The sequence below is a fragment of the Corapipo altera genome, unplaced genomic scaffold, assembly GCF_003945725.1.
Source record: "Corapipo altera isolate COAL_440 unplaced genomic scaffold, ASM394572v1 106, whole genome shotgun sequence".
NCBI lineage: Eukaryota > Metazoa > Chordata > Aves > Passeriformes > Pipridae > Corapipo > Corapipo altera.
This window is the reverse complement of record NW_020885019.1, coordinates 492,185-514,464: the sequence shown is the minus strand read 5'-3', so window position 1 is coordinate 514,464 and position 22,280 is coordinate 492,185. Positions and strand designations below refer to the sequence as shown.

The 22,280-nt window shown below is 49.3% G+C and overlaps 1 protein-coding gene across 2 annotated transcripts in view; it reads left to right on the top strand.

The window, feature by feature from the left end:
* SMG5 (SMG5, nonsense mediated mRNA decay factor) overlaps positions 1-22,280 on the top strand; it is a 30,381-nt gene that overhangs the window by 1,107 nt on the left and 6,994 nt on the right. Inside the window, exons 2-17 of one of the 2 annotated variants that reach the window (XM_027667749.1) lie at positions 4,544-4,642; positions 5,265-5,388; positions 5,984-6,140; positions 9,011-9,100; positions 10,346-10,435; positions 11,329-11,407; positions 11,989-12,114; positions 12,562-12,630; positions 14,035-14,243; positions 14,373-14,510; positions 15,551-16,252; positions 19,230-19,399; positions 19,681-19,756; positions 20,544-20,719; positions 21,065-21,223; positions 21,443-21,502. In XM_027667749.1, coding sequence (XP_027523550.1) covers positions 4,544-4,642; positions 5,265-5,388; positions 5,984-6,140; positions 9,011-9,100; positions 10,346-10,435; positions 11,329-11,407; positions 11,989-12,114; positions 12,562-12,630; positions 14,035-14,243; positions 14,373-14,510; positions 15,551-16,252; positions 19,230-19,399; positions 19,681-19,756; positions 20,544-20,719; positions 21,065-21,223; positions 21,443-21,502 — 2,524 coding nt within the window. Of the gene's footprint in view, positions 1-4,543; positions 4,643-5,264; positions 5,389-5,435; positions 5,556-5,983; positions 6,141-9,010; positions 9,101-10,345; positions 10,436-11,328; positions 11,408-11,988; positions 12,115-12,561; positions 12,631-14,034; positions 14,244-14,372; positions 14,511-15,550; positions 16,253-19,229; positions 19,400-19,680; positions 19,757-20,543; positions 20,720-21,064; positions 21,224-21,442; positions 21,503-22,280 lie in introns of those variants that run through there. The other variant, XM_027667750.1, reaches the window with a different exon arrangement.

Below are 22,280 nucleotides of genomic sequence, written 5' to 3'. Positions count from 1 at the left end.
GGCAATCGTGCTAGCCTCGGTGAGCCCAACCCCCCATGGGATGAGGTATCCCATGGGATGAGGGTGTCCTGCTGCCAGCCCCGAGCTGCCTCTGCTCCACTCATGCCTTGTGTTGTGAGAGTGGCCCAGAAATTGCCCTCTTCTGGCTCCAGCTCTCTGTCAGTACAGCAGACCCGTGGTGGAGTTCCAGCAGAAACAGTGGGTTTCAAAGATGAGGCAAGTGATGAAGACATGGATTTTACATCGGGGTCTGTTGCTTTTTGTCTCGGTGACATTGGCCATGTCCTTTCACCTTGTGGAACCTCACTGCCCTCCTGCAGCAGGGCAGGCTTTGCCTCCTGCTGGGGCCTCTGGCAGGGTCCATGCCCAGGAATACCAGGCAGTAACTGCAGGTTTGAGTGCTGGTTACTGGAATTTCTCTGTTTCCATCATGTGTTCGGTGCAAACACTCTCCTGCACTTTGGAGGTGCAGTGGCTGCATTTCTTGGCACTGGAATGGCCTGTGACCAGATGAGGGATTGTCATCCAGACAAGGAGGAGTTGCTTCTGTTTGAATTTTTATGGCAGAATAAGGTGTGTGATTGTTTCGGAGCATTTTTACAGCAAAAAAAGAAACCCCATCTCCTGCAGGGACGGCTCTTCTTTAGCTGGGAGGAAGGAAGCATTGTGATTTCAGTGCAGAATTTATAGTACCTGCAGTGGCCACAAATTTCCTTCTCCGTAGCTGAGAGCTCTGTGAGCAAGTTCCCACCTCAACAGTCTCCTGTCAGTCCTTCTGTTTGAGCCTGGACTGGGGTTGGGTGAAGCAGGACCTTCCTGCCTTGGGAGCAGCCCGTGTGGTTGTGTGGTCAGTGTGGTCTCTGGGAACTCATGGCCGTCGCATCCAGCGGTGCCTTTGAGTCACAGGTGTGAATTGTCACAGTCCCAGCTCTGCACTGTGATCCCGTGGGATCAGTGTTGTGTTTGCCTGTGGGAGTTGAGCTCAGGTCCCCACGGTCCATGGCAGCATGTTTGAGTGTCCTTTCGGAGAGGAGGGTGTCCATTGCTCTTATAGGGTGCTCCTAGATCTTTTCCAAATCTTCCTGTATTGATAGTTCCCAAGTTTCACCTTGGAATGTGGCAACTGGATTATCCTGGGTGCTCTTTTACAATGCATATTGTAGCTTTGGGTGACCAGGTTTATTTGACAGGTTTCTAGGTAACCATTAGCTTGTGTTCTTGGTGTTACTCTTCCTGTCTAGAGCCTGTTCTGGGCACTGTAATTTGTGACTGACACGTGCCAGAGCAGAGATGAACGGCTGCAGGTCTTTTCCCTGAGGAATGTCTTACTCCTCAGAGGCTGTGGCTCTTAATGATGTACTAAATAAAGAAACAGAGAGGGGACAAATAATTCTGCCTACTGTTCTGCCCCATCCCAGACTGTTAATGGCACAGAGGGAAGGGGACAGATCGGTGTCTGTGTGTCTGGAGAGGACTTGGCACTGGCCCGTTTCTACCCTGCCTGGCTCCATGTGCTGTACTTGATTCTTTTAATAGACTGGCGTCTGATTTGCCTCCTCTGTGGCTCTGATGTGCAGTCTGAAAGCAACGTTTAAACCCAGCAGGTAGAAAAATGGGTCCTGGGACAGGATTTGGCCTCTTAACTGCCAAGTAAAGTTCAGCCCATGGTCTCAGGCCAGTCCGGGCACAGATGCTGAAGGGCATTTTTACCAGTGCGTAGTCCATAGGGCCTGCATTGCTGTTTCCCAACATTTCTACAGTGAGGCTGGTTCCTGTACCTTTTGTCCTCACTGAGTCTCCTTTCCTCAGCACTTCAGATCCTGTCAGATCATCACCAGCTGTCAGAGATTCTGCTTTGCTCCTGCTTCCTCCTCTTCAAGCAGCACCACGGGGCCCGTGTGGACAAGTCTACGTTTTAGTGTGGGGCCTGTCTTAGGGCTCAGGAACCACATCCCAGCCTGTAAACCTTGCTGCTCTCCAGTCACCAACTCCCTCTTCCTTTACAAACCCTGGAAGAACAGCAGAGGCACCGAGTGTCTGCATGTGCCCATCCTGGGCTGTTGTAGGAAACAAGGTTGTACAGGAGATACCCTCTGGGCCACCTTGAGGGGAAAGTGAAATACCTTTCAGTGTCCCTGCTCAGCCCATCCCTGGAAGGAAACTTTTCTGTACTTCTAATTTGGCAGGGCTTTGAGTCCTGGTGCATATAAGTAGGCTTTCCTTCATGGCTCGATCACATTTCTTGCCCATGGATACTGTTGGCAGGTCAATAGCTGTCTGTTTGCTGGTCACTGGGAAGGGGGTCTGGCAACTTGCTCTTCGAGAAATTCCTGCCATTTCAGGAGTGTGGTGCTGCATTTCTACCACTCCTGAACTCAGGGGGATTCTTAGACGAAGTTTTGTGACCCTTCCTTAGGATATAAAAGAATCAGAGCCTTATTTGGCTGTGAGAGAACTTGGACTGTGTGCCCATAAGGGAATTTGAATGGAATAAATGTCAGGAGAAGGAGACAATGTTGGTGCTCCAAATATGGTTAACTTGCATGTGAAGGTTTGGACACTGGTGCTCACACCTGTGAATGTGGTTTTACAGCTGCTTTGAAGAGGTGGAGTCTGCCCATATCAGAAAGCAACAACTGTAGTTTTCCTATAGTTCTCCCTGGGAATCAAATGAACCAGCAGTTCCCCTTTCCCCTGGTCACCCTTCTGCACAGGAAGCCAGTCAGCTCCTGGTGCGCTGGGAGGGGCTCTGAGAGCCGCAGCCAGGACAGCAGTCCCAGGCTGCAGTGAGGAGATGTGCCCGACCTGTGCTTTGTGGGGAAACTAAACTGGGGGAGACTTGTTAGTGTGCCCCCACCCCACTACGAGCTTGTCTGGATGCTGCATACTCAGTGCCTGTTACCCGTCAACCAAAATATTTTTTATTCACTTCCTTGCTGTTGAGGGTATTGGACTGTCAGAGGTTGCAAAGGCCCTTCAGGCCATGTGAGAAAGAGATCAGTGAGCAGGAGGGGCTGGATGTTGAGGACGTAGCAGGATTTTGTGTGTGATTCTTACTCCCTCCTTGGTTTTCTTCATGATTATTCAGGAAGAAGTTTGTTCAACTCTGTGGTGTTTTGATCTCTCAAGGCGTTGTATAAGGCACTCCTGTTCCCCATGCTTCCTTCTTCTGTCAGGGTCAGTGGTTACTGAAATGACATTTCCAGTTCCCTTGGGTGAGAGGCTTCTTGTGGCATGGCAGGAGATGGGACATTTCCTCTTCGAGTTCCGGAATGTCCCGAGTTTTTTTCAGGGAGGTTCCTTTTGTTGTTATGGGTTTGTGAAGGAAGATTGGCTTTGCTGGGAAGGGGCTGGCATAGAAAACTATCAGTTACTTTGCAGTAATATCTGTAGTTTTCAAGGAAGTGGTGGTGGTTTCAGCCTCCCCAGCAAATGGGCTTGCAGGCTGTGGCTTATTTTGGCCCTGTGCTCCATCTGGCCATCAGTGCACTAGCAGCAGGTTCAGTCAGGACATGGTGCTGCAAGTGTGACGGGGCAGTTCCCGTTGAGCAGGCATGGAGATTTTGGGAGGGGGAGCAGTCTGGCCACAGCACTCAGGAGTTTGCTCTGATGCTGCCCCGTTCTGTGTTTGACATCACGACTTCTTCAGCTCCTTGTTCCAACAGCTCTCGGGTTGTGATGGGCTCAGCTCAGGTGTGAGGCAAACAAGGAGTGACAACGGGCTGAGGGGGAGAACAAGGATTGGTGGAATTTGTGGCTGATGGCTTGAGGGATGGCTTGCTTAAAGAGGAGCGTGTGGAGTCAACAGCTTGAAGAGTTGACTTCAGGAGTGTGTTTAGTGACCTTGGATAGGGGCAGAGCACAGGCAGAGGTTGGAGGTGACTTCTTGTGTCACAAGGGTTGATGGTTGATTGTGCTTTATCGAGCGGTCCATGAGCTATTGATGAGGTTCTTTTTGTCAACAGTAATGCTGCTGAAAGTCCCTGGGACCATTTCACTGCAACATTTGGAATGGTCTGATTTGTTCACAACTTACAAACTTTCGAGTGCTTGAGTTTTGCATGTGGTGTGGGATTCCTCCTCCAAGAGGAAAGTCTTGGGCAGTGATTCACAGAAGTATTTCTGGATGACTCAAAAAGTTTGGAGGTTGTTTGCTCTCTCTTAGCTGGCTTTTGGGGGGAAAAAACCTCAAAACAAATTTCCTCTTTTAGGCTGGGTTTGAATATCTCTGTTATCTGTCACTGAGACTTCTTTAAGGGTTTTAACCAGTGAATCCTTGTAGCAAAGACAGGGAAGTTTTGGGAAATGAGTGATTTGGCTTGCCTCCCTTCATAGGCAAGCTGGTAAGGAAGCAGGAATTGGTGGAGGTTTGATTCTTCCTGTCAAAATAGTGATTGTTAGCATTCAGTCAGTTGTTTTAATCACACAGTGACTGTGGTGTGGTGGTACAGGGTGGTGTGCTGACAGTGGAACTGACTTGGACACCCCAGTGATCTCAGCTCACCCACTGTCCTGAAACTCTTGGTTCTGTGTTCCCATGCAGGGCAGTGGTTGAGGCCGTGCATCGACTGGATCTCATCCTTGGCAATAAGGCAGCGTATCAGGACGTGTTCAAACCAGAGAACATCAGCTTGAGGAACAAGTAAGTTGGGCAGGTTACTTGTGTTTTGTGTTTGGCTGGGGAAAATCCGTGTGAAGCAACACGTGGAGCTGTCGAATCTGGAGTTTCTCAGTGTATTTGGTTTGTTGTATGCCTGTTGACCTGGAATTCTTCCAGATTTTGGGAGCAGAGGCTGGATTTCAGACCTGCATTTGATCAGCATTAACCACACAATCTGTAGCTGGATGCTTTCCTGGGTGTCACTGTTAGAAATAAACTGTGTTTGTGTTGACTGGTTCCTTTCTTGTAATAAAAATTGCGGGGCAGAAACTTTTTACTTATATGTGACATCTTTCATCAGGTTTGGGGGTGCAAAACGGAGAGGATTATTCTTACTCATTTTTTAAACTGTCAAGCCAAATCTTGTCATTACTGCAGTTTAGGAAGTCACTGTTGGCCAGCTGAGCCCAGAGTACTGGTTTGGGTGTACAGCTTTTCCAGGTGCTCTTTTGTGGGAGTGATCCAGGCTGTATCATCACCACATGTCCTAGCTTAGCCATCGTAATGGATTCGGATGCTTCTGTAGTAGATTCCATGCTTCTGTAGTGGCAGCTGTGCTTGAGGCTGCAGCAGCTCACTGTGAATGCTCTGCTGTCTGTCCCAGGCTGCGGGAGCTGTGCGTGAAGCTGATGTTCCTGCATCCAGTGGATTATGGAAGAAAAGCAGAAGAACTACTCTGGAGAAAAGTTTACTATGAAGTTATCCAGCTCATTAAAACAAATAAAAAGGCAGGTATCTATGGCTCTGGCATGAGAAGGTCTGTGGTTGCGCAGTGAATAAGGCCAAGTTGAAAGCTTCACCTGCTTGGAGAAGTTGTGGTCTGAGTCCAGGGCGGGAAGCTGAGGGCTCCCGAATTCTTATCATGGAGCTGCCCTGTGCCTTTAGCAGTGGACAGGTAAGTGCTAACAGGCTACTGACAGAGCTGCCATCGCAGAGGGCTTTTCAACAGAATTCACTGATTTTTTGTGTTCCCCACTTCATAAGACAGATCTCTCCATGTAGAGCAGTGGTTTTAAGAGGCTTCATCAGTAGTTCTGATTTGTTTTTATGAGAGTTGATCACTGGAAGGTCCTCACAGTGTCCTGATGCTGTGAACTCTCCTGGTCATCCAGGGGTCAGGGCATATTTAAGGTGCTCTAACCAGGCAGCTTGATTTTATTTGTTGTTGCAAATATTTCTCCTTGATGTTGACCCTTAGTAAACACCACTAGGGGCAACAGTGTTGAGCAGGAGGTACAGAGCTGTGCAAAACCATTTAACAGCTGAACTACCCACTGTCTTGCCTCCTAGATTGCATTAACGTGCTCCTTTTCCTTCTTGCAGCACATCCACAGCCGCAGCACTCTGGAGTGCGCGTACCGGACTCACCTGGTGGCTGGCATAGGGTTTTACCAGCACCTCCTGCTCTACATCCAGTCCCACTACCAGCTGGAGCTGCAGTGCTGCATCGACTGGACGCACGTGACAGACCCTCTCATAGGTTTGTGCTCGTGGACTTGTGAGCAAGGCTGAATCCCAGACAGGTGGCTTCACCTTGCATGAGTCCATCTTCGTTTCAGCATTCAAGGGATTATTAGCAAGTTATCTGCCTAGAACAGACTGTCCTACTTTCTTCTCTATGGCACTTCTTTTTTACAATACTATATTAGGGAAGAAAGAAGGGTTTCTAGCAGAAAAAAGTATTAGAAAATTATTTAGTAAGTGTCTGATGATGGCAGATTTTTATGGAAAATTGAAGAGCTCTGCTGACTGTACAGAATGTTTTTAAAAACTTAATTAAAACAGACGGAGAAATAGGTTCTTGAAATCAACACATTTCTTTCAGTACATCCTAGTCACTGTAAGACACTGTTCCTCTTGGTCCCTCTTCTGTCTGTGCTCTCTTCACTGTGTGGCTTTAAAACCACTATTGGGTATTGGACAGGGGAGGGTCCTGTAGCTCATGTCAGCTGGCTCAGGTGATCTCTGTGCATGCCCTTGGGTGCAGGGGAATCTGAGGTGTTGTACCTGTTAGGGGAGGAAGAATAAGAGTGTTTACAGTCCTGAAGCAGCTCAAGGCTACCTGTGCATTCACATCCTCAGTTGCCTTGTAGTGGTTTGTGTCCATTTGCCTTTGATTGTGCTTGGTGGCCTCAAGGCTCATGTTTCTGTTTGGGTGGGTCCGGGTGAGAAATGGAACCTCCGTGTGTTTTGTGAACTGTATTAGCAAGGGTTTAACTGATATGCTTAAAGCTGGCAGGGGGTAGGAAGGCAGCACCTGGCTAAGAAAAGTTAGTGTGTCTTTAGCAAAAGAAGGGTTTTAGGTGCTGAGATCCTACTGTTAGTTCTGGGACATGATGGTATCACACTATCAACTTTGAAATGTTGGTTTATAAGGCAGATGTTCCTGGCAACTGTTGCTTTGAGAAATGTATCTCAGTACTGCAGAATTAATAAATCCTCAAAGTGCACATTCCAGGTAGGTTTGTACCCTGGGGGATGATTGCATGTGAAAAACTCCCCTTGTTCAGGTTTCTTGGTGTGTTTGGACTCTTTAATTAAAAGGATGTGGCAGGTGGGCATGTAACTGGAGAATAGAGATGGAACCCTGCCTATCCAGAAGTGATGGATGTGAAAGGATCCGATATGAACCACAGATTGGGGTGGGCACAACTCGATGGTTGTATGAATGGGAGCAAGAGGATTCAGAGCAAAAAAAAGGAGAGTAGGTCCAACAGCACACATGGACACAGATTTAAGGCTGTGTATTTTTATAATGCCACTCATACAACACCTGTTGGTAAGTGGGAACAGCTCTTCACCTCAGTCTCCAGATTTCATTTCGACCCTTTTAACCTCAGCCAGGGGGGAGGCAGAGTGAGGACTGGATCAGTCTGAAAAATCTTCTTTGGGATTCCTGCATGAGGGAACTTTCTCCTCCAGAAGGTGGGAGTCTTTGGCAGCAGGAAGACTGAACCCAGCCTCAGCCTGTGCTGCGGGTGGCCCGGTGGACACTCTCCGGGGAGGAGGCGCAGGCGCAGCAGCCTTTGCCTCCTGATCTGTGGCCGAACTGTGGCCACGCTGGCTGGGTGGAGGTGGGACATGCCCTTCCCAGGAACTGAGTCACGTTTGATGACTTCAGTTAGTTCAGATCAGCTGGCTGCAGCCTTCCCCTGTTGCTTTTGACACTTTCCACTACCTGAACTGCCTTTTCTTTGTAAGTTTAGTATAGAATAGACAAGGCTATTTCAGTTGGAAGGGATCTACAACAATTGTCCAGTCTAACTGCCTGAGTAACTCAGGGCTGACCAGGAGTTAAAGCATGTTGTCAGGGACATTGTCCAAATGCCTCTTAAACACTGACAGGCCTAGGGCATCAACCAGCTCTCTAGGAAGCCCATTCCAGGGTGTGACCACCCTCTTGGTAAAGAGAGGCTTCCTTATGTTCAGTCTAAACCTTTCTTGATGCAGCTTTGAACCATTCCCATGCATCCTATCACTGGATACCAGGGAGAAGAGACCGGCACCTTCACCTCTTCAGGAAACTCCAGAGAGTGATGAGGTCTCCCCCAGCCTCTTCTTCTCCAACCTAGGGAAGCCTGGAGCTGATGGCCACTCCTCCCAGGGTGTGCCTTCCAGCCCTGTCACCACCTCGGTTCCCTCCTGGATGCAAAGGCGGCATTGTCCAGAGGCAGTTCTCTCTAACTGACTCCAGCTGCCCTGTCCACAGCACAGATTTCTGTCCTGATTTTTCCTTCTTTTACTTCTCTTTTGGTAGGCCAGTGCTAAGTCTTGAGACAATGAATTTATTTCCATCTTCAGTGTTGGGAAGGGTCTGTCCCCGTTGTGTGCTGCTGCCCAGTGCCAGTGCACACAGTTTGTTTCGCTTCCAGGGATATGTACCTGCTCCCATCCAAAGACCTCATTAGCCATGCTAATGAAATCAACCTTAGTAGCTTGTGTTCAGTCATGTATTGACATGATCATAAGGTCCTGTAGACAGGAATTGGCCTTTGTCCTCTCATCTGAGGGCAGATGGAGCCAGGTCACTGCAGCAGACCTTGTAGACAAGGTGACATCATTTATTTCTGTGACTGTTGGTGATGTGGTCACACACACTGCTCCGGTCAACAGGGTGTCCAAGGCAGGTGGGTGAGCAGCAGTGTCTGTGAGTATTTTCTCTGTTTATTTTCCACGTTTTGACAACAAGAGTGACCCAGGGCTGCTCTATAAGGTGCCACAGACAGCAGTCAGCAGTGGGGTCTGACTGGGGGGGCTTTGATTTGGGTGTCTTGGGCAGAGGCATGGGTGGCTCCTGTGTCTTCCCAGCAGCCTCCACCCGGTGCTGTAAGTGATTTCATGTTCTTGTAGGCTGCAAGAAGCCCGTGTCTGCGTCGGAGAAGGAGATGGAGTGGGCGCAGATGGCATGTCACCGATGTCTAGTTTACCTGGGAGATCTAGGTAAGAACAGCATCGCCTCTCAGGGCAGCCTTTGAAACAGGAAAAAGATGGTGCCTGTACCATGCAAGGCCGTCACTGTTAGGCACCAGTTGAGGTTACTTGCAGATTCTGTTTCCCTCTGACCCCTTTGTCACAGGATAAGCTGAAATCCTCCTGGCTGAACTGCTGTGAGTTGCAGGAGCTTTGGTTTTCGGCAGGCAGATGAGGAGTTTGCTGCTGATAACCAGCTGTGAGTGTGTAAAAATGGAAACCTTTTCTTTTATTTACGTGATTTGGACAGTGTGAAGGAAACTCAAAGCAAGTTGACTGCTCAGTTCTGACTTGCTTTATGGAGCCACTGCCATCAGCACCACTGGGACAGAAAATCAGATTTAAGCAATATTGTGCATTGGTCCAGAGTTTTGCTACTGCAAAGCCCCGGGTTCTTTGTCACTGTGCCTGGCTGTGTGTCATGCTTTTTATAGCAGGCATGTCTGTCCCACAGTGACGCCCTCCTGAAGTGTGTGGTGTGTCAGCTTCTTGATTGTGAACATGTGGGAGTGAGCATGTACTTGAAAGTGCGGCCTGGGTACGTGTGTCTGACACTCTGCAGCCTCCAAGCTGGTGAAAGCTGTTTGGGATTATCATTGTGCGTGAATCAGGCTGAAAATGGCATTGCAAATAAATGTCTTGTGGGGTAGTAAGAATGACTTACCTGAGTGGTGGGAGAGAAACATGCTCACCTCTTCACAGTGCTGTCACCTAAGGTTTCCAAAATGCCTATGTTTTTCAAAAAACAGAAAAAAAAAAGAAAAAAAATTAATAAAGTCCAGTCTAGCCACAGCCAGATATTTTATTAAGTCAGCTTACTTGACTTAGATTTCACACTCTGCTGTAGTAGAATATAGTCTGAGGTATTGGAAAATAGAGCACAACTCTGAGTTACTTCAGGGATAGATGAATAACACGTGGAGCAGAACATCTTCGCTTTGCTCACATGCTGCTGCAAGTGCGGAGGGTCCCCCCCAGAAGGGGCAGAGCTTTTGGTGTGTGGTGTGAGCAGGTACAAAAAACTTCAGACAGGCCTGGCAAACCCTGTGTGTTGTTGTGTTTGCCAAGAGCAGTTCTTTGATGGATCTGTTGACTTGGCCAGTATGTCAATTATTGTCATGTCTTTAATCTGTAGGGAAACTGTGCTGCGCTGCAGTGGGGAAGAGCAGGCGCTGCCTTCGGGTTTCTGATGTGCGGTGTGTGGTTTCCTTTCAGCTCGCTACCAGAATGAGCTGGCAGGTGTGGACACGGAGCTGCTGGCGGAGCGGTTTTACTATCAAGCCCTTTCTGTTGCACCACAAATTGGTGAGTGACTTACCATGAATTTTTAGTTGTTAAAACTGTGTTGCCGCAACCTGAAAACAATGTGGTACTGCACCGGTCAAGTTTATGTCCTGCAACTGGGAGAGGAGTGGTTTTATCCTCTGGCTAGGATTGCTTCCCTTGAGAACCTCTCTTGCTGGCAAGCCAAAGAGAGGAGTTAAAGCCAGGGTGCTCCTTGTCAGTGACTTCACCTTACTCATCTGAGAACCTCTAAGAAGCTCAGACTTCCCCTGAGTGTGGTGACATTGTGTCTGTTGACTGAGGGCAGATCCAGTTCTCCACTGCCAGGAGCAGAGCATTATTGGTCACGTCCCACGTTTTACACCTGCAAAAAAAATCTCTTGTGCTGTTTCCTCCTTCAGAAGTGCCTCCTCCTGGGAACACATTGGCGCTGGAGTAGAGGGCATGTCTTACCTTAAAGTATGCATTTCCAGCCAAGCGTTCTCTCCGTGCTGTCTTTGTGGAGTTCTTACTGAGCTGTTTTGATAGGCTGGTCTCAAATAAGTGACAAAAATTTCTGCACCACAGTAAGCTGGAGCAGAGCTCTCAGATGCTGATAAGGTGATGTCTGTGTTGAGAAATACGGAATCAAGGCTGCGGCATTGTTAATACAGAGGAGGAGGCATTGTTTGCTCTGCTCTCTTATGTAGATAACTGGCAGAAGGTGGGGAGTATCTAAAAGCTCTGTAAAACAGAAAACAAAGCCTAGATGGCAGAAGGATTTAGTCCAGACCTTTGTACTGCAGCTTCACTACTGTTTGTGTCTCCTGGCTTTCTTCCTGTGTGGAAACGTAGTGAGGGGGAAAGGATCTACTTTTTAGCGGGGCTATTGGAGAATTCCATGTGAATTCCATTGCCCTTCTCCTTCCTGACAGGAATGCCCTTCAACCAGTTGGGGACATTGGCAGGCAGCAAATACTACAATGTGGAAGCAACCTACTGCTACTTACGCTGGTGAGTGCCTGTGGGTCTGGGCGTCCTGGGCTGTGGAGCAGTGTGCTGCTGCTGCAGATGCTGGATCCTCTTAGCCTTCACTTTGGACTTGGGACTGTTTTCAGCAGATGAATTACAGGGGAAGGGAAGGAGATGGGTTTAGTTCACCCTTGAACAGGGCTGGTAATGAGAGCAAGCCTCAGTCAAACCAAACCATCGTGCTGGTCACTAAACTTCTGTGCAGGGCTGCACCTGGAGGGCTTCACCCAAGCCCTGTCCTGAGCTGGAGAGCCAGGCAGGAAGGGGTGTGGAGGTACTGAGGGAGGCAGCCTGCTAAGTGAGGTGGGTGGAATTCAGTTCCCTGAACCTGGCCCGAAGGCACTGATATGAGGTGTGTAAGCAGGGCAGATGGGAACTGTGGGGCAGCTAAAGTCGGGTTTGCAACTGTCAGTGGGAGTTAAGTTGCCAAGTGTGCGCCGACAGCAGCACTTGGTACCTGTCCTTGTGCCTCAATGCCTGAGTAACTTGCTAGTGAGTTAGACATGAAATGTGAGCAACCTTGTAGCAAAGTAACTTCTGCTCTGTCCTCTTTTGTGTCTCAGCATCCAGTCTGAAGTGTCCTTCGAAGGTGCCTATGGGAACCTGAAGCGGCTGTATGACAAAGCAGCCAAGATGTATCACCAGCTGAAGAAATGTGAAACCAGGAAGTTGTCTCCAAGCAAGAAACGGTAAGAAGGGAAAGAAAAGGAGAGGGTTGCAGGCTGAGGGTTTGCAGTGCCACCAGTGTCATCCTCTGGATTGAGAGTAGTGTCTTTGTGGGAAGTGGAACCAGTAGATGGGCCATTTGATGTGGTGACTGCTCCCAGAATTTCAAGAACCCCACTCTAGATCCCATTCTTGATGTCTCAGATCATAATTTCAGGAAAAAAGCTAAATACCAGGTTTAGTTTGAGATGAGAGATTTTTTTCACTCTCCCCTGGAGTTGGGGCCTGTTTATAAGGGTTGGGGCATATTGGTGAAAGTTGGCAGTGTATAAACTGTCTTCTTTCCCTCCACTTTCATCAGAATGCAGCTTTCAGTTGAGACCTGGTTTACCTGTTAACAGAGCTCTGTGAGACCAGCCCATCTCTGATGAGGCACCTGCTTTACAGTGTTTTCTCTTCCATCCCTTTAGAGGCAAAGACATTAAGAGGTTGCTGGTGAGCTTCATGTACCTGCAGAGTCTTTTGCAGCCAAAGAGCAGGTAAGGTTATGGCAGATTACATCTTCTGTTGATAACTGACAGTAGCAGGCACTTGGAATTGTTATTCCCTGTCAGATAATGGTGCCTGTGCTGAGGCTTTCTGCCAAAAGATCCAAGACTTTAGACTATTTGTACAGGGTAGGCTGCAATACCAAAGGGTTGATTACTTTGTCTAAATCGAGCCAGCACTCAGTAAGTGTTGAACTCCTGAGCCTTGCAGCTGTCTCTGTGCTGTACTGTGCCTTTGCTGTTTGCTTACCTTGTGCAGTCATCAAATGCTTTTTCCTGGCAAGCCCTGGATTTGGGCTGACGGGACAGCAAAGAGTCACCATCCACACATGTGCAGGGCTGTTCACTGCACTTGGAAATCTGTAACCAAACACCTTGTTCAAAGGAACAAACAGCACCTGGTTGTGTTTATAAATGGGAAGCTGTGTGATTTTTGGTTTTTTGGGTTTTTTTCCTTGGATTTTCTCTGACTCTGCTGGAGGTTTTCAGGTGATTGTAAATTAACCTCTAACTGCTTGAAATATAGCAGGTGTTTTAAAGGGCTTAGACAGAGGCTGCACCTAAACTCATTGTGGAATGGTTTAGGTTCAGAGGGACCCTGTGGGGGTCCAGTTCTCCTCCAGAGTAGTGTTCACTGTGTAGGTAGATACAGATGTGAAGTCAGATGAGGTTGCTCAGAGCTTCATCCTGCTGAGTTTTGACTGGATCCAAGGACAGAGATCCCACGCCTCTCTGGTCCCTTTTTCAGTGTTTGACCACCTTCACCACAGAATTTTTTTCTCTTTGCATCTAGTCTCATATTCCTTTTCTGCAGTGTGTACCCATCACTTCCCTCCCTTTTGTTGTACACCACTGAGGAGAGTCTTTCTTGGTCCTCTGTAATCACCTCTTTGGCACCTGGAAACAGAAGACAGTCCCCCCGAACCTTCTGTCCTTCAGGCTGAACAAAATTGATTCTCTTTACCTCTTCTCGTGCATCATGTTCTCTGTTCCTCTGCTAGACTAAGTCCAGTTTGTTAGTGTCTTTTTTTTTTGGTGGGGTTTTTGGTCCTGACAACCCCAAGACTGGATGGAGTGCTCCAGATGCCACCTCATGAGTGCCAAATAGAGAAGGGGAACACTTCCTCACCCTGCTGGCTCTGCCCTTGCTCATGCAACCCAGTGTAGGATTGGCTTTCCAACCTTGACTTATACTGTGGTGGGACTACAGGGCTCCTTTAATATCCACTTAATATGTATTTAGCACATAAGAAAATTGGAAATTACTTCAGTTTCCCAAGGACAATTCCCCCCGAAAAGGACTTGTTGGAAGTTCAGACATTGCCTCCTGTGCAGACATTGCTAGAAGCATGAGACTTGAGTAATAATTCTTGTTTATTTTTAACTCTTGTTAAGCTCTCTGGATTCTGAGCTGACGTCTCTCTGCCAGTCTGTGCTGGAGGATTTCAACCTGTGCTTGTTCTACCTGCCCTCTCCTCCTAACCTGGGCTCAAGTAGTGAAGATGAAGAAGAGTATGAGAGCGGCTACTCCTTCCTTCCTGATCTCCTGATCTTTCGCATGGTCATCATCTGCCTTATGAGTGTTCACAGCCTCAAGAGGGCAGGTAACCAGTGCTTTAATGGAAATTTCATGATGAACATGCAGTACTACAGTTAGGCTGGAGATGCTGTGTAAACTGGTGTTTGTGCTGTGGCCTAGTGCTCACCTCCTCCACCTCACTGTCTGGTTGCAGGTTCCAAGCAGTACAGCGCAGCCATTGCCTTCACGCTGGCCCTCTTCTCTCACCTGATAAATCACGTCAATATTCGCCTCCAGGCAGAGCTAGAAGAAGGGGAAAATCCCGTCCCAGCCTTTCAGAGTGATGGCACAGGTAAGAGAACAGGCGTGGCAGCAGCTGGGTCTCCCCAGTTGCCTGCCTATAGGGCTGGCTTTTCCTTTCCTAATTTTCTGGGCACGGGTTTGGTAGTGTAGTGCCTGAGTGAGGGTAGAGGCATCTTGATCTTTGACTGCTGGGCTGGAACCCCCAAAGTTGGATGATCTGCTGAACAGTCTCCGTTTGGATGCTCTTTGTGAGTATCAGAATCATCACAGGATGGACACGTTGCTTTCCTTGTAAGGAGTTTGCTTTCTGTGTTTCTTGACAGCTCATTCATCACCTGTTTATCCCAGTCCAAGACTTTATTTTCTGTCTCTCTGTTTACTATTCTTTACTGGCTTTTTTCCTCCTCCACTGAGGAGATGATCTTGGGTGAAAGACCTCGGCTGGGGTAGGCAAAGGGGGACTGGGGTAGGCAGAAGGGGGCTGAGGGAGACAGGCCCTTTCAGCATACCTCAGCTCTGCTCAGGCAAGGGCAGCACTTGAGTTTCTGGGGAATCCCATTGAACAGAGAATAAAACTGCTGAATGTTTCCCCTGCGAACATTCTGTTTGCAATACCTCACTGAAGGCAGGGTGAGAGGGTTCCTGGTAAAAGCAGCAATGAATGCCCCCTCCCCTGCAGGTTTTGAAGCTGTCAGGGTGACTCAGGGTTGCTGGAAAGGCTGGGAGAATGTTGGTCAAGGAAGGGATTGGGTCAGGTCCTTGCCTTGTTTGGGGGGTTGCTCTGACTGTAGAAAGCTGGGGAGGAGAGTTAGAATTCATCTGTGTTTGGTGTTGGTTTAGCAGCATTCAGCACTAAGGCTGCCTGGTAACAGAGCAGCACAGCTTGGGCAGTAGGAATCACGGCTTCCCAGGGCTTCCCCAGGTGCCTTTAGAAAGTGAGTAGCTCTTCTGGGGTTGCCACTGCTTATTCTGACACTGATGGAAGTGGTGGCTGAATTCTGTGGCCCTGGTGCCCCAGGCTCAGGGCTGACAAGCAGCAGCCTGTGGGAGGCATTGTGACTTTAGCTTGTGTTCTCCTTATAAATCCAGATGATCAGGAATCACGGGAGCCTGTGAACTCAATTGAGAAGGAAGCTGAAGCTGAGCTGGCCAATCATCAGCCCAGTGAGGAACAGAGGAAGAACAACTGCAAGAAAAGCAAGAAATACTCCCGGCTCTCCTGTCTGCGCCGCCGCCGCCACCCCCAGAAAGCAGACGAGAGCGACCTGAGCGAGGGCTTTGACTCTGATTCCAGCCAGGGCTCCATCAAGGGCAGCGATGGCTCAGAGAGTGGCTCAGAGAAGAGTGATGAGGAAGCAGAAGCTGCTTTTGATGTGGAGACAGACTCTGACATGAACAGCCAAGAGTCTCGGTCTGACTTGGAGGACATGGAGGATGAGCCGGGTGAGGAGGGAAGCAGCCGAGGCAAAAGTGGGCCCAAAGAGGCCTTAAAAAACTGTGTGGATGGTAGTGGGCTGGGGAATTCCAAGAGCCCAATCATCTCTAAAATTGAGGCAGCAGATCCAGCAGTCAATGGGCCAGCTTCCCTGAGCACTAACGATGCAAGCATAGCCAGTAACCTGCAGGCCATGTCCACCCAGCTGTTCCAGACCAAACGCTGCTTTCGCTTGGCCCCCACATTCAGCAACATCCTCCTGAAACCCAACAGTGAACCACCTGCCTTGAAGGACGGGATAGAGAGCAAGCCATGTGTCAACGGAGATCTGGAGAAGCCCAGCTTGGCAGAGCAAGGTAAGGGCCTTGTTATTGCAGTTTTAAATAGAAAACTGCATGTTGTGGCAGTCTGTTTGCTAAATTCACCTTTTCTCATGGTGGGAGCTCTCCCTTGGCCAGGTTTGGAGAACAAGGTTGCCCAAGTAATGGGCAGGCCATGGGTTAGGCATTCCCTGAAGGAGGAGCTTTACTTTTACTGCCCGACATCCAGGAATATGGGCACTAAGCAGAGGCAACACCTGCAGCCAACCAGGATTACCAGAATAGCTTCAGCTCCACAGATTAAACACTGAGCAGCTCAGATAATTACAAGGTCGTAGGCTGGTTTGTTTGGAAAGGACTTCAAAGTTCATCTCATTCTATGCCCCTGCCACAGGCAGGGATGCCTTCCACTAGACCATGTTGCTCCAAACCCTGTCCAACTTGGCCTTGAGCACTTCCAGGGATGAGGTAGCTGCAGCTTCTCTGGGCAACCTGTCCCAGGGCCTCACCACCCTCACAGAGAAAAATTTCTTCCGAATACCTCATCTGAATTTACCCTCCTTCTGCTTCCCCTTGTCCTGTTCATGCCCTTGTCCAAAGTCCCTCTCCATCTCTCTTGGAGCCCCTTTAGGCACTGGAAGGGGCTCTAAGGTCTCCCCGGAACCTTCTCTTTTCCAGCTGAACACTCCCAGCTCTCCCAGCCTGTCTCCAGAGCAGAGGGGCTCCAGACCTGAGAGCATCTCTGTGGCCTCCTCTGGACCTGCTCCAGCAGCTCCACGTCCTTCCTGTGCTGGGTGCCGCAGAGCTGGAGTCACCACTGCAAGGGGGGGTGTCACCTCAGCAGAGCAGAGAGGCAGAATTTCCTCCCTCAAGTGCTGTCCACACTGTGGGGATGAGCACAGCACAGCTTTGGCTTTCTGGGCTCCCAGTGCACGTGGCTGGGTCATGTTGAGCTTCTTGTCAACCCCACCCCCGAGTCCTTCTCTTCTGGGCTGTTCTCCATCCATTCTCCCTCAGCCTGTGTTTCTGGGGGGTTGCTCCAAGGCATGTGCAGTACTTGCCCTTGGCCTCGCTGAACCACCTGGGGTTGGCACAGACCCAGCTCTCCAACCTGTCCAGGTCCCTCTGGTGCTGTCCCTTCCCTCCAGCCTGTGACTTCACCACACAACTCAGTGTTGTTGGCAAACTGACTGAGAGTGCACTTGATCTCGCTGTCCATGTCACCAACAAAATGTTAAGAAGTGCTGGTCCCAATCCTGACTCCTGAGGATGTCACTCATCACTGCTCTACACTTGGACATCAAGCCATTGGCTGCAGCTCTTTGAGTGTTACATCCAACCAATTCCTTGTCCACCAAGTGGTCCATCCATCAAATCCATATCTCTTCAGTTTAGAGACAAAGATGTCATGAAGGACAGTACCAAATGCTCTGCACAAATCCAGGTAGATGATGTCAGTTACTCTTCCCTCATCCCCCACTGCTGTAACCCCATTATAGAAGGCCACTAAATTTGTCAGGCACGATTTGCCTTGGTGAAACCATGCTGGCTCCAGAGGATAATTCCAGCAGGTATTAAAGATTGGAATTATCTTCCTTTTTCCCATGTGAAATCTCTAATCAGACACTTACTAGGGCCTCTGGTGACAGACAGTGCAGATGTAGGGGAGGAAGTTCTCCGTGAGATGACAGCTTATCAACCTTGCAAAGCTCTCATAGGAGTTTATGTGTAAGATGTGACCTGGATGCATGTGAGAGGTGTCAGGGTCCTCTCTAGTGACCCCCTGAAAGTGCCTCACCAAGTGTCCCAGGCTGAACTCCCTGCAGATGCACAGCAGGTGGAGCTACCATTACCACCGAACTTAAGAGTGATGCTCTGGGCAAAAGCAGCTGGAAAGGGAGATCTGGTGCACTACAGGAATTGTTTGTATTTCAGATAAAACCACATGGGCCTGTTCGATCTTGTTTGTCATTCCTTCTAGCTTTCCTGGAGCAAGGAAACATTCTGCAGCCTGTTGCCAAATCCATCTGGCCTGCAGCACTGACAGGATTCAGGCTTTTCCTGGGCCAGAATTTGAAGGGGCAGTATTAGATCATGTCAGTGTTGACTGGCTCCCTGCATTGCTTCATGGACACATGAAGGAGGTGGGGGGTAAAGGAAGAAACAAATGGGTTTTGATCAGTGGGTTATCCAGATGTTGCAGCTCCAGGAACTGTGACCACAATACCTTTACAGATGTAGAAAATGAGAGGTGGAATGAGTTCACTAACCCTTGGGGTTTTTTTAGATTTGAGCTCTTCTCGGCTGTGCTGTTTCTAAGCTGGTGTTTTGTGGTGTAGTACTGTCAGGGATGGGTTCTGAATAAAGCACCTCCTCCCTCGTGATTCCAAGGGTTTATGGAATGCCCGTTGCTGTGTTAATAGGCAGCAATGGCAGCCCTTGAAATAAGGGGTTGTAGCAAAACATGTTGTTGATTCCCACCTGGACCTCAGGTCACATGTGTCACGTGTGATTCCATTGGCAATGGCTTTGAGATCATCAGCTCTGGAGAGTTACAGGATTACAAAGAATATATTCAATATTTAAAATTCCTCAGACCTGGGTCATAGGACAGCCCTGCCATTTCCTTCTCTTGCGTGGCCCAAAGGTGGGAGCATGCTGGACTCATGGCCACCGCTGGCTCTGTTCCCTGCAGGAACTGCCCTGCTCCTTGTGCAGGCATGTGCTGCCCTGCTCTGTCAGCAAGTCTCTCGGAGGCTGCTGCAGGGGTTAAGGCATTTGTCAGACCTTCACAGGGAGATCTTAGTCCTCTTCTCCCAAGGAAGATGAAAATGCAGGAGTGATACATTCTGGTAACAGCACAGGGGACCGTGGTGAAAAAGGGACTGGTGTGTGGAGGCATCAGGTAGTTCAACACAACTCTTTACCAGCTCAGCGCTGTTCTGACACCATCAGGGCTTGGCATCTCAGGGGGTTTAACCCCTGCCATCCTACACTTCCCTTTGTTTTCTAGATGATGTGTCTGACTCTGAGGAAAGCATTTCAAGTAGCAAATCCTGCAGGAATGAGCGATCCCTTCAGGAGAAGCTGGAGATCGTGACCAATGAGGGGCTGCTGCTCACTGTCAAGGTGTTCCTGGACTGGCTGAGGACGAACACAGACCTCATCATCATGTGTGCTCAGGTGGGGATGGTGTCAGGGCTCCCTCCAAGGCTGTGTCTGGTCAGCTCCCCTGGACTGGGATGTGAAGGGCAGGTTGCAGCCACAGCCCCAGTCCCAGACAGAGGGTGATGTTACATCCCCCAACAACTGAATTAAACTCACGTGGACTTAAGAAGGGTAGTGAGATTTACTCTTCATAAAGCATTCTGCAGGCTGTGAGGTGCTGGAAGGCTCAAGTGGCCTGCTTGTTGTGTACATCAGTCCTGACATTTTCTGTGGCCTTTTGTGTTCTTTTCCTGCAGAGCTCCCAGAGCCTGTGGAACAGGCTATCTGTGCTCCTGAACCTTCTGCCTTCTGCTGCAGACCTGCAGGAATCAGGTACTGGAGAAGGAAATAGCAATGTCATGTTTCACCAACCCTAGTCCTCAGTGATTCCCAGGGTGTGTGGGAGATCCCGGGGGACGTATTTCCAAGGAGCAGTTTTTATAAGAACAATGGGAAGCAACACATGCACGTGTTGTTTTTTTTGTTAAAACACCATTACAGTTAACTACTGTCCCATAGACTTTAGAGTCATAAAATCATGGAATATCTTGAGTTGGAAGGGACGCCCCCCCAGGGTTATCAAGTCCAACTCCCGGCCCCGACAAGACAACCCCAAAAATCACACACAAAAACCATATTATATATGGCTGACAATATGCTGAAACACTGACACCAGTGTGTGAAAATCCATGTGTGGCTAGCAGGAGTGAAATTCACTGCCAGGAGCAGAAGTAAGGCTGTGATTTTGTCACGGCAACCCTGGAAAATAGTTTTGGAGCTCCAGCTGCTCATGATGTGCCCTGTTCCTCTTTGGGGCTGAGCCTGAAGAACCCCGTGGTTCACAAGAAGCAGAGTTTAAACAGGGATGTTCATCTGTTGGAAGGAGGGAGAAAACTATCCCTCCAAATGGGAGAATTCCTGGAGTCACTCAGCAAGCTCTTTGGGGCAGTTGCTCCTTATGTTTTGGGTGGCCTTTTGGTTCCTCCTTGAGTAGGTGCTCACAGGACATGTACCATTAACACCTCTGCCAGTGACCGTTACAGATCACGTGCCTTAAAGCAGTTTTCCTCTTTGTCCCCTTACCTGTTGTTTTGCTCTCCTTCCCGTCCCTCCTCTTCAGGGCTGGCCCTGTGTGATGAAGTCAAGGACATCCTGAGTGAGGCTGAGCTCCCAGACCTGAAGGCCAACCTCCTGCTCCCAGAAGATGTGGCCCTGCGCAATCTCCCCCCTCTGAAAAATGCACACAGGAGGTTTAACTTTGAGCAGGACCGGCCCATTTTCTCAGCAGTTGAGGAGGTGAGTTGGTATAAATCCTGGAAAAAAATCAGACCTGGATTGTTGTTTTATGTAGTTCCTTTTCCCAGCACTGAGGGCCCGAGCAGAGGTTTAGGATGGGACTGCTGATGTTTCTCGAGGCTGTCTTGGGTTGGGGAAGCCCAGACTAATGGCACTCCTGAGCACTCTGGCCAACTGTCAGCTTTCCTGCTACCCCCTCCTGCAGTCTCTGACCTGAGATCAGAAACATCCATCAGAATTAGCAGTATAATAGCAGTTCCTGCCTTTTCCAAAAGTGTGAGCTGTGGGTCAGAGCTGGCTCAGGTTGCAGCCCCATGGCCACTGACTGCCTGTTCTTCCTTGCAGTCTGTCGTGCGGATCTGCTGCATTCGGAGCTTTGGTCACTTCATTACCCATCTCCAGGGCAGCATCCTGCAGTTCAACTCGGAGCTTGGGATCTTCATCAGCATAGCACAGTCGGACCAAGACAACTTGCTGCACCAGGCCCAGGCCCAGTTTCACATGGTGAGTTGGCAGAGGTGGATGAATTTTCTGTGCTTGGCACAGTTTCTTGTAGGTTACTATTAGGTTGTAACTGTAATCACAGATCTCTGGGGGGAGATGACTGTTCTGCTCCTTAAACCTACTTTGGTGTCCCCTTTTCACCCTGTTTTTGGAAGTGTCAGCTAATGTCAGCTGGTGTGTTTCCTGCTAACTGATATGGAAGTTTGGTTTTGCAACTAGGCTGCAGAGGAAGCTCGTCGGAACAGGCTCATGAGAGACATGGCTCAGCTTCGACTGCAGGTAGGAAATGCTGGTTCCAACCTGAAAACCAGCAGAGTAGTGGCTGGAATGTCAGAAACTGGGAAGGGAAGGGGGAACTCTCTGCTCCCATCCTACACAGAGGCAGTAAGTTCATTCTGCGTAGACTGAACTACAGAATATCTCAAGTTGGAAGGGACCCATTAGGATCGTGGAGTCCAATTCCCTGCTCCTCACAGGGCTACCTAAAACTAAATGGAATGCCCAAGAGCATTGTCCAGGCACTCGTTGAGCTCTGACAGACTTGGTGTCATGACCACTGCCTTGGGGAGCACATTCCAGGGACCAACCGCCCTCTGGGGGAAGAAAGTTTTCCTGATGTCCAGCCTAAACTGTTCCCCTGATGCAGCAAGAAACTGCAAATGGAATAAACCATTTCCTCATGTCCCATTGCTGGTCATGGGAAAGAGGAAATCAACACCTCCCTGTCACTGACCCCCATGAAGACAGGGTAGGCTGTGGTGGGGGATCACCCTCAGCCTTCTCTGCTCCAAGCTGAGCAGGCTGAGTAACCTCAGTGGCTCGAGCTTTCACCATCCTGGTCATTCTCCTCTGGACACTCCCTAATAGTTCAATGTCCTTCTTATATTGAGGTGCCCAAAACCGCTCCCAGTACTTGAGGTGGGGCCGCGCTGGGGCAGTGCAGAGTGGGACTGTCATCTCTCACTGACCCTCTGCTGCATCCAGCCCTCTGCTCCGCGTGCTGGGAGGTTGGAAGGGCCCGATGGAACTTTGCAGGGCGAGTCTTGCCCTGTTTGAT